Genomic DNA, 12,520 nt, shown 5'->3' on the forward strand with positions numbered 1-12,520 from the left:
AAGATTAGGGGTGTTTAGACTCAGGGTTCATGTTAGGGTGTTAGGTGTAAACATAAATTTTGTTTCCCCATAGGAATCAATAGGGCTGCGTTACGGAACCTTACGCTGCTTTTTGCAGGTGTTAGACTTTTTTTCAGCTGGCTCTCCCCATTAATGTCTATGGGAAAATCGTGCACAAGCACATAAAACCAGCTCACCGCAGCTTTCAGCAGCGCTGGTATTGGAGTGCGGTATGGAGCTCAATTTTGCTCTGCGCTCACTTCTTGCCTGATAACGCCGGGTTTTTATAAACCTGTAATACCAGCGCTGTAGGGAGGTTAGCGGTGACAATAACTTGCAAGTTAGTACCGCACCCCTCATAACGCAAAACTCGTAATCTAGCCAAATGTTAATAACTAGAACATTTTTTCTTTTGTGATTCAGATAGAGCATGACATTTTAAGCAGCTTTCTAATTTACTCTTATTATCAAATTTTCTTCATTCTTTTGGTATCTTTATTTGAAATGCAAGAATGTAAGTTTAGATGCGGGTCCATTTTTGGTAAACAACCTGGGTTGTTCTTGCTGATTGGTGGATAAATTCATCCACCAATAAAAAAGTGCTGTCCAGAGTTCTAAACCAAATTAAAAGCTTAGATGCCTTCTTTTTCAAATAAAGATAGCAAGAGAACGAATACAAATTGATAATAGGAGTGAATTAGAACGTTTCTTAAAATTGCATGCTCTATCTGAATCACAAAAGAAAAAATTTGGGTACAGTGTCCATTTAAGCATACAACAGCAGTTAAACTAAAAACCAACGTGCACTACAGTTGGTACAATTGCATTAACTTATACAGATCTAGTACAAATACACTTGAAAGGATATCAATGCATGAATATTCATTGCTTTGCAGATTTCCGTCATTTCCACAGGAGAATTTACAGACAGTTTTTTTTTCCTCCACATGATCAACAAGTGCTAGAATGGAAAACCCCACGTATTTGTTGTGCTGTGTTTGTGAAAAGTATAGGTGAGGGGACTTAGATCCTTTCTTTTTTGCAATGTTCTGGTAGTTAGATCCTAAAAAGTTTGCAGGCCAGCATTATTGTAATTTAGCGGGTGTTTCTGTCTAGGTTTCTTCATCAAATCCGCCTTGCCTCGGTTATTAGTTATTTTAATAATGACATCTCTGGGTGGCAGACTGTCATGGGGTTTGGATCTTAAGGCTGGATGAGCCCTGTCTAATTGGTGTTACATGCTCAAACTCTTGAAGAAAGACAAATAAGCCTTGAAGATAAAATCGACTCTGGGATCCCCCTGATTCAGATATTATGCCGGTGCATCCTTTTCTTCAAGTCCTCATTTTTGTTTTCTAATAATTACATTGCTTCATCATATTGATGTAGGTGGGTGTGCATGTCACTCAGGTGAGTAGTATGTAGTTCAGTGTGTTCTTCCAGGTTCTCCACTTTGTGACTCACCTCTAACAGGTTTTTTTTATTTCTAAAATCTCGTCTCAAATACATTGCTTCATTTATGTAATCAACACAGAGAGATCTGTCTTAGATGGCAGAGAGTCTAGCAAAGCTTTAGGTATTGATACTATGGGGCTGAATTATCAAGCTCTGAATGGATCTTGATGCCCCTGTTTCTGCGCAAGCCTTCAGGCTTGCAGGAAACAGCAGTTATGAAGCAGCGGTCTTAATACCGCTGCTCCATAACTGGACTGCTCCCTCTGAGGCTGTGGTCTGCAATCCGCCTGAGGGTATACGATTGGGCTGATTGACACCCCTGATAGCGGGCGATTGGCCGCGAATCTGCAGGGGGCGGCATTGCACAAGCAGTTCTGGTGAACTGCTTGCGCAATGTTAAATGCCGACAGCGTATGCTGTCGGCATTCAGTGATGTCTGTCGGACATGATACTCAACAGCATATCATGTCGGACAGACATTGATAAATTGGCCCCTATGTCTGTAGAGTGATCTGTGTCAGACTAAGAAAATGGAGTGGATGGTCTTGAGTTTATTGTCATATGTGGAACCACTAGGGAAGGAGCCGATTATAACATTTTGAAGAAGTTATTTACATATGGAGTTGTAGTGTTCTGGGTTTTCATAGACATCTCTATTTTACTTAACGGGCCATGATACCCAAATGTTGAAACACTTGAAAGTGATGCAGAATAGCTGTAAAAATCTGACTAGAAAATATCACCTGAACATTTCTATATATAAAAAAAGATATTTTACCTCAAAATGTCCTAAGTAGCAGATCATGTGCGTCCAGCATTTAATAAATCTACATCTTTGAATCTTTACATCAAAAAAGCTATAAATATGCAACACAATTAAATCTATCTCTATGACAAATATGTCATGAAAATAGGTACAACGTTCTGGGTTTTTTTTTTATACCAAAGAATATCTAACTTTAAAGTTAAAGAGTCTTTCTGTTCCTCTTTATTTTCTACTAAAAATAAACCATATAAATAATAACAGGTTAATTAATAAAAGACACATTTATTCACAAATTTATAGATGTACTGTTGACCAGAATATAAAAAATGTATTTGATCATTTTTATCTGATTGGAATTGTATTCCTGTGCACCAGATGCTTTTTCATTGTACAGGCTATCAAGCCATTACAGGGAGTGCAGAATTATTAGGCAAGTTGTATTTTTGAGGATTCATTTTATTATTGAACAACAACCATGTTCTCAATGAACCCAAAAACTCATTAATATTAAAGCTGAATAGTTTTGGAAGTAGTTTTTAGTTTGTTTTTAGTTATAGCTATTTTAGGGGGATATCTGTGTGTGCAGGTGACTATTACTGTGCATAATTATTAGGCAACTTAACAAAAAACAAATATATACCCATTTCAATTATTTATTTTTACCAGTGAAACCAATATAACATCTCAACATTCACAAATATACATTTCTGACATTCAAAAACAAAACAAAAACAAATCAGTGACCAATATAGCCACCTTTCTTTGCAAGGACACTCAAAAGCCTGCCATCCATGGATTCTGTCAGTGTTTTGATCTGTTCACCATCAACATTGTGTGCAGCAGCAACCACAGCCTCCCAGACACTGTTCAGAGAGGTGTACTGTTTTCCCTCCTTGTAAATCTCACATTTGATGATGGACCACAGGTTCTCAATGGGGTTCAGATCAGGTGAACAAGGAGGCCATGTCATTAGATTTTCTTCTTTTATACCCTTTCTTGCCAGCCACGCTGTGGAGTACTTGGACGCGTGTGCTGGAGCATTGTCCTGCATGAAAATCATGTTTTTCTTGAAGGATGCAGACTTCTTCCTGTACCACTGCTTGAAGAAGGTGTCTTCCAGAAACTGGCAGTAGGACTGGGAGTTGAGCTTGACTCCATCCTCAACCCGAAAAGGCCCCACAAGCTCATCTTTGATGATACCAGCCCAAACCAGTACTCCACCTCCACCTTGCTGGCGTCTGAGTCGGACTGGAGCTCTCTGCCCTTTACCAATCCAGCCACGGGCCCATCCATCTGGCCCATCAAGACTCACTCTCATTTCATCAGTCCATAAAACCTTAGAAAAATCAGTCTTGAGATATTTCTTGGCCCAGTCTTGACGTTTCAGCTTGTGTGTCTTGTTCAGTGGTGGTCGTCTTTCAGCCTTTCTTACCTTGGCCATGTCTCTGAGTATTGCACACCTTGTGCTTTTGGGCACTCCAGTGATGTTGCAGCTCTGAAATATGGCCAAACTGGTGGCAAGTGGCATCTTGGCAGCTGCACGCTTGACTTTTCTCAGTTCATGGGCAGTTATTTTGCACCTTGGTTTTTCCACACGCTTCTTGCGACCCTGTTGACTATTTTGAATGAAACGCTTGATTGTTCGATGATCACGCTTCAGAAGCTTTGCAATTTTAAGAGTGCTGCATCCCTCTGCAAGATATCTCACTATTTTTGACTTTTCTGAGCCTGTCAAGTCCTTCTTTTGACCCATTTTACCAAAGGAAAGGAAGTTGCCTAATAATTATGCACACCTGATATAGAGTGTTGATGTCATTAGACCACACCCCTTCTCATTACAGAGATGCACATCACCTAATATGCTTAATTGGTAGTAGGCTTTCGAGCCTATACAGCTTGGAGTAAGACAACATGCATAAAGAGGATGATGTGGTCAAAATACTCATTTGCCTAATAATTCTGCACTCCCTGTATATATTTTTATATTTCTATGCATATTAATGTAAATTACATTCATTCTGAAATATCTCATTCTGTCACATGATTTGAAGATTAGTTACATTTTTCAATCAAAAATATGCAGATTCAAGATAAAAGCAAAAAAAATATTGTATTTTTTTATTTTTACACTTTAGCTGTCTTCAATTCTGCTAACCTGAGGAGCGCAAATTGTGTTTGCCCTTGAGTGCATCCGCTAACTTTCAACTTGTAATTTACAAGGGCTGCTTATTTCTTTATGAGCTATAACAAGAGTATAAAAGAAAAAAAAATGAAAAGCAACCCTGGAAAATTTGGAGACCAGTCCTATTTTTTGTTGAGTCAGTAGAATGTGCACTCCCCATTTGTCTCAAATTATATTAATTAGATACTCTTTCCACCAATATTTTTTTTTTAATAATTAGATAAGTTTGTATATAAAAGTACCAGTTTGTTGTTATATAGGCACCCTACAACCCAATAGGACACATTAATCATTCCTTTAAATTGTAGTTTTCCAGCCTCAGCTGCTGCAACCCACCGGGAAATCTCCTGGTAACCTGGTAGGCCAATCCGGCATTGTCCTTAGCTATGTGGACACTTGATAACTACTTTAGTATTTCACATTCCACATTCCAAGTAAAAGCAAAAAACTTTGTTGTTTTTAAAAAAATAGATGTTCCTAGCAAAGACAATTACTTAGTAGTCAGGTGCCAACACAGGTACTGAGCAATCACCAATACAATCAATATACATTGTGTCATTGTAGACACAAAGTCATTCATTTTGTTTTAAGATTATGTTTGCTATTTGTTAAACTGACCTATAACTATCTACTTGTTTAAATAATATGAAAGCCAGAATAGTCAGACAAGACCATGCCATTTTAAAAGACTTTTCAATAATCTTCTCTTATTTTTTTGTTCTCTTGGTATCATTTTTTAAAAAGCATATGTGCACTACTGGGAGCTAGCTGGTGATTGATGGCTGCACATATATTTCTCTTGTAATTGGCACATCTGATGTGTTCCGCTAGCTCCCAGTAGTGCCTTGGTGCTCTGAAGATGGCTTTGGCTGTTTGATAAACTCTTGTAGGACATAAACTCACAGTTCTATTCAAGCAAAACTGCAATAAATGCGCTGACACATTAGAACATTTACATTTTCTTTATGCACTTTTATGTCCCTTTAATCACACAGTTCTGTTAAATTAATTTTATAATTGAATCACTTACCAGTACTAACTAGCATAGCCGGCCCTTTATGAGGTTTAGATGCTGAAGACGCCACAGCTAATGAAGCGCCTAGAAGGTATCAAGCAAAGAAAATATTTTAACATGGGTATTAATGGAAATAATATTCCAATTATTTCTCACAGGAATGATATAATAATGATCATTTGCAAAATGTTCCACTTAGTCTGCAGAGTTGGTATTTAAGAACTGTATAATTAGAAAGCTTAAAGGGATATGAAACCCAAAACTTTTCTTTTGTGATTCAGACAGAGCATACAATTTAAAAAAAAAAAAAGTTTCCAATTTACTTATTTTATCAAATTTTCGTCATCCCCATGATATTCTTTATTGAAGAGATACCTAGGAAATAGTGCTTCCATCTAGCGCTCTTGCAAATTATTATCATTAATATATGCTTTGTTATTCTGTTTCTGTTATTTGCTTTCAATCATAAGTATGTTTCATTCCTATATGTAACAAATCATAGCATTATAGTTATAGGATGAATTGAGACAAAGCTGTCTAAAGCTGTCGAAATTCTGACTTTGACATACAAGGCCCTCAACTGCACTGTTCTTCCCTATATCTCAGACCTGGGGGCATATTTATCAATGTGCGAGTGGACATGATACAAAGTAGCGTATCATGTCCACTGCACATCGATAAATGCCGATGGCATACGCCGCCCCCTGCAGATTCGCGGCCACTAGCAGGGGGTGTCAATCAACCCTATCGTATTTGATCTTTAGACCGCCGCTTCATAATTCGCCGGAAACAAGGGGCATCAAGCTCCATACGGAACTTGATAAATATGCCCCCTTGTCTCCAGATACTGTACCCAGGGGCAAAACTACAGGGGGTGCAGAGGTCGCAATTGCGACTGGGCCCCCAAGGGTGGAGGCCCAGCTTAAATTTTTTTTTTACAATAAAAAACGTTGACCTGCCACTGCCTGCACTGATATCATGTGAGTGTGACGTGATGCTTCACTAGTGTCTCTGACTACAGGGATTAGTCTTTCTGTTTTACCCCTTGGTGTTTATGTGTGTGTGTGTATGTATGTATGTGACTGTGTGTTTATTTATGCATGTATATGTGTGTGTGTATGTATGTGACTGTGTGTGTATTTATGCATGTATGTGTGTGTGTGTATGTGTGTATGTGTGTATGTATGTGACTGTGTGTTTATTTATGCATGTATATGTGTGTATGTATGTATGTGACTGTGTGTTTATTTATGCATGTATATGTGTGTGTGTATGTATGTGACTGTGTGTGTATTTATGCATGTATGTGTGTGTGTATGTTTGTGGAACCAGCAAATTACAGACCTTGTTACTACAGCATGGGGGCGGGGGGTAAACAGTGTCACTATACAGTACCACTATATACAGTATGGGGGGGCTGGACTATGTCACAGACTACTGTGGTCACTTTATAAAGTACTGGGACGGGTAGGGTCATGTCAGCCATCTCACCGGCAGATTACAGACTGTGTCACTGACTCACTATATACAGTACTGGTGGGTTAAACAGTGTCACTATATACAGTAATAGGGGGTCAGACCATCTCACAGACTGTGGGCACAGGGTACCTTCTTTTGCAGACATGTAATCTGATTCACATTTTTTTCTGTGTTAAGTGAAAAAAAAAAAAAGATATGTATCAAACTCACTTTTTTGGGGTGGGGGGCCTTCTTATTTTCTTGTACCTGGGCCCTGTGGTTTCTAGTTACGCCTCTGACTGTACCTCCTGCCCCCTTTGCCTGGCCCCTTATAAGACTGGCACCTTATATTGTGGAACTCTCTACCTCGCTTCACAAGACTTTCCCCTAGTTTTGAAAGTTTAAAGCGCTCCCTAAAGACTTTACTGTTAAGGGATGCATGCCACCTAAACTAACCTTTCCAAGACCCAGTTCCTCTCATCCTTTGTTATACCCTTGAATCCCCTTAGCTTGTAAGCCATGAGTCCAGCTGTTTGTAGATCACCTTCATAAGAACTGACTACAACAATGCAACTCTCGGCAGGACCCTCTACCCTCTTGTTCCCTATATATGTTACCTTGTATACCGCCTATGTTTATAGTGCTGCGGAATCTATCGGCTCTCTACAAATACCTGCTAATAACAATAATAATAATAATAATAGCTGTATTCATGTTTCAAACAAATGCAGATACATCTTTATATATACTATCTATCTGTCTGTCTGTAATATATTTATCTACCTCTATCTATCTAACTATCTATCTATCTGTCTGTCTATCTATTTATCTATAATCCCCTTTTCTTTCTTTTGGGTTAGTCACGGTCCTTAAGAAATCTAATGATTTCATTGTCATCAGCAAAGTTAAGACATACAGACCCAGTAGAAAAGATTGGGTAAATAGATATGGAGTAAAAACCATGATCAGCTTTGATGGTCCTCATATGGAAACATTACCTGGTATTTGTTTATGAGCTAAAGCTGCTGGCCTAACATAGGGTTAGATTACAAGTGGAACGCTAAATTATCGTGCACCCGTAAACGGGCTTATTCGCCTGATTAAAGGCGCATGATAAATAACCAGCCATTACAAGTCACTGGCTATTGCTATTGAGAGCTTATATACATATATATTTATGTGTTAATATGTGTTTATATTCATATACATATATGTTTTACATTGTCTTCCCTTCGTTGTGCTGGGTTCTCTGCTTTGTCTCACAGCATGAGAACGCGGCTCCCATTGGAGCCTATGAAAGTGCGCTCTCATGAGTGCAAAGCTTCCCTGCAATGCGAGCATGAGGTCGGGTGTGCACTGCACCTCAACTCTAATGCCAGCGCCAAATTGCGTGCGCTGGTATTGCGATGGAGTGTAAATACCGGGATCGCAAAAGCGCAATTTTGCGCTCCACTCGTAATCTGGACCATAGTTGGGAAACTTTCAGAATGATAGAGTTGTTAATGGGAATAATGTTGATACAAAAAATGCTACCAATAATATATCCAATAATGTTTGTTTTTAGTGAGGACAATTTTTATCAGTGGGGCAGCACACAAAAGTGGAAGATTAGAAAAACAATACATTTTAGATGTCACCACTTAAAGCGACAGTCTAGTCAAAATTTAATTTTAATGATCCAGATAGGGCATGCAATTTTAAATAACTTTATAATTTACTTTTAGCATCAAATTGTCTTTGTTCCCTTTGTATTCTTTGTTGGAAGCTAAGTCTAGGCTCATATGCTAAAGCCCTTGAAGGACACATTTTATCTCAGAGCATTTGAACAGTTTTTTACAGCTAAACAGCACTAGTTCATGTGTGTTATATAGATAACATTGTGCTCACTCTCGGAGAGTTATTTATGAGTCAGCCCTGATTGACTAAAATGCAAGTCTGTCAAAAGAACTGAAATAAGAGGTCAGTCTGCAGAGGCTTAGATACAAGGTAATAACAGAGGTAAAAAGTATATGTGGGTTATGAAAAAATGAGGAATGGGTAATAAAGGGATTATCTATGTTTATAAGCAACACAAATTCAGGAGTAGTCTGTCCCTTTAAAAATAAACTACTTTTATTGAGTCTGTGATGCCATACTATGGGCCAGATTACAAGTGGAGCGCTAAATATCACTTGCAAGGGTAGAAACAATAAAAGAATCTTTGAGGAGGGTTGAAAAAGTTACTCTTTCTACAACCTGGAGAGAAATACATTTGAAACTTCTCTATAGAATATACTATACCCCTAAAAGGGGAGTGGCTTGGGGGAACACATAATTTACAAGATGTCCAAAATGTAGTTTTTACACAGCAGATCTGACTCGTTCCACCTGGTCCTGCCCGGTAATTTGACAATTCTGGTCTAAACTCGAATTTTGGTTAAGTAAATGGTTAAATAGAAATATTAAACTTGAGTTAGATCAAATTGTATTATTATATGAGTATAAAGAGATAGGACAGGAATGGAAGTTCATACATATGGCCATTGTATCTACTAGAAACATTCGGGTAGATTACGAGTTTTGCGTTAGGAGCTGTGCGGTGCTAACGAGCAGTTTTTTCCCACCGCTCCCTTTCCTGCAGGGCTGGTATTAAGGGTTTTTATAAACACGGCGCTAAAAGACAAGAAGTGAGCGTTTAGCAAAATTGAGCTCCTTATCGCACTCCAATACCAGCACTGCTTAAGTCAGCAGTGAGCTGGTGGAACGTGCTCGTGCACGACTTCCCCATAGATATCAATGGGGACAGCCGGCTGAGAAAAAGTCTAACACCTGCAAAAAAGCAGCGTAAAACTCAGTAACGCAGCCCCATTGATTCCTATGGGGAAACACATTTTATGTTTACACCTAACACCCTAACATGAACCCCGAGTCTAAACACCCCTAATCTTACACTTATTAACCCCTAATCTTCTGCCCCCGACATCGCCAACACCTACATTATATTTATTAACACCTAGTCTGCCGCTCCGGACACCGCCGCCACCTACGATATACTTATGAACCCCTAATCTGCTGCCCCCAACATCGCCGACGCCTACATTATATTTATTAACCCCTAATCTGCCGCCCCCAATGTCGCCGCAACCTACCTACACTTATTAACCCCTAATCTGCCGCCCACAACGTTGCTGCCACTATATTAAATTTATTAACTCCTAAACCTAAGTCTAACCCTAACCCTAACACCCCCTAACTAAAATATAATTTAAATAAATCTAAATAAAATTACTGTCATTAACTACATTATTCCTATTTAAAACTAAATACTTACCTATAAAATAAATCCTAAGATAGCTACAATATAACTAATAGTTACATTGTATCTAGCTTAGGGTTTATTTTTATTTTACAGGCAAGTTTGTATTTATTTTACCTAGGTAGAACAGTTACTAAATAGTTATTAACTATTTAATAACTACCTAGCTAAAATAAATACATATTGACCTGTAAAATAAAACCTAACCTAAGTTACAATAACACCTAACCTTACACTATAATTAAATAAATTCCCTACATTAAATAAAATTAAATAAATTAAATTAGCTAAATCACAAAATGCCCCACAAAACCCCATAGAAAATAAAAAACAAATTACAGATTTTTAAACTAATTACACCTAATCTAATAGCCCTATCAAAATAAAAAAGCCCCCCCAAAATAAAAAAAACCCTAGCCTAAACTACCAATACCCCTTAAAAGGGCCATTGCGGGGCATTGCCCCAAAGAAATAAGCTCTTACTACAACAGTAAAACCCACCACCCACACAACCAAACCCCCAAATAATATACTAACTAAAAAAAGCTAAGCTCCCCATTGCCCTGAAAAAGGCATGTGGATGGGCATTGCCCTTAAAAGGGCATTTAGCTCTATTGCAGGCACAAAGCCCTAACCTAAAAAATAAACCCACCCAATACACCCTTAATAAAAATCCTAACACTAACCCTCGAAGATTCACTTACCGGGAGAAGTCTTCATCCAAGCGGCAAGATGTCCTCAACAAATCCAGCAGAAGTGGTCCTCCAGACGGGCAGAAGTGGTCCTCCAGAAGGGCAGAAGTCTTCATCCAGACGGCATCTTCTATCTTCATCCTTCCGGCGCGGAGCGGGTCCATCTTCAATACATCCGACGTGGAGCATCCTCTTCAAACGACGGCTTCTTCATAATGAACATCTCTTTAAGTGACGTCATCCAAGGTGATGTCCCTTAGATTCCGATTGGCTGATAAAATTCTCTTTAAGTGGATGACGTCACTTAAAGAGATATTCATTACGAAGAAGCCGTCGTTTGAAGAGGATGCTCCGCGTCGGATGTCTTGAAGATGGACCCGCTCCACGCCGGAAGGATGAAGATAGAAGATGCCGTCTGGATGAAGACTTCTGCCCATCTGGAGGACCACTTCTGCCGGATTCGTTGAGGACATCTTGCCGCTTGGATGAAGACTTATCCCGGTAAGTGAATCTTCGGGGGTTAGTGTTAGGATTTTTTAAGGGTGTATTGGGTGGGTTTATTTTTTAGGTTAGGGCTTTGGTCCTGCAATAGAGATAAATGCCCTTTTAAGGGCAATTCCCATCCAAATTCCCTTTTCAGGGCAATGGGGAGCTTAGGTTTTTTTAGTTAGTATTTTATTTGGGGGGTTGTTTGTGTGGGTGGTGGGTTTTACTGTTGGGGGGGGGTTTACAGGAAAAAGAGCTGATTTCTTTGGGGCAATGCCCCGCAAAAGGCCCTTTTAAGGGCTATTGGTAGTTTAGTTTAGGCTAGGGTTTTTTTTTATTTTGGGGGGCTTTTTTTATTTTGATAGGTGTAATTAGTTTAAAGATCTGTAATTTTCTTTTATTTTCTGTAATTTAGTGGGGGTTTTTGTGATTTAGCTAATTTAATTTAATTTGTTGTATTTAATGTAGGTAATTTATTTAATTGTAGTGTAGTGTTAGGTGTTAGTGTAACTTAGGTTAGGTTTTATTTTACAGGTAAATTTGTATTTATTTTAGCTAGGTAGTTAGTAAATAGTTAATAACTATTTAGTAACTATTCTACCTAGTTAAAATAAATACAAACTTGCCTGTAAAATAAAAATAAACCTTAAGCTAGATACAATGTAACTATTAGTTATATTGTAGTTAGCTTAGGGTTTATTTATAGGTATTTAGTTTTAAATAGGAATAATTTAGTTAATGATAGTAATTTTATTTAGATTTATTTAAATTATATTTAAGTTAGGGTGTGTTAGGGTTAGGGTTAGACTTAGGTTTAGGGGTTAATAAATTTAATACAGTGGCGGCGACTTTGGGGGCGGCAGATTACAGGTTAATAAATGTAGGTAGGTGGTAGCGATGTTGGGGGCAGCAAATATTTAACTAGTGTTTGCAAAGCGGGAGTGCAACGGTTTAGGGGTTAATATGTTTATTATAGTGGTGGCGATGTCCAGAGCGGCAGATTAGGAGTTAAAAAATGTATTATAGTGTTTGCGATGCGAGAGGGCCTCGGTTTAGAGGTTAATAGGTAGTTTATGGGTGTTAGTGTACTTTTTAGTACTTTAGTTATGAGTTTTATGCTACGGCTTTGTAGTGTAAAACTCATAACTACTGATTTTAAAATGCATTAGGA

At 38.3% G+C, this 12,520-nt stretch overlaps 1 protein-coding gene across 3 annotated transcripts in view; it reads right to left on the reverse strand.

The window, feature by feature from the left end:
- DOK7 (docking protein 7) overlaps positions 1–12,520 on the reverse strand; it is a 397,628-nt gene that overhangs the window by 51,115 nt on the left and 333,993 nt on the right. For all 3 annotated transcript variants that reach the window (XM_053704185.1, XM_053704184.1, XM_053704183.1), the window contains exon 10: positions 5,434–5,502. In XM_053704185.1, the coding sequence (XP_053560160.1) occupies positions 5,434–5,502 (69 nt within the window). The remainder of the gene's footprint in view (positions 1–5,433; positions 5,503–12,520) is intronic.

The sequence above is a fragment of the Bombina bombina genome, chromosome 2 (assembly GCF_027579735.1).
Source record: "Bombina bombina isolate aBomBom1 chromosome 2, aBomBom1.pri, whole genome shotgun sequence".
Classification (NCBI taxonomy): Eukaryota; Metazoa; Chordata; class Amphibia; order Anura; family Bombinatoridae; genus Bombina; species Bombina bombina.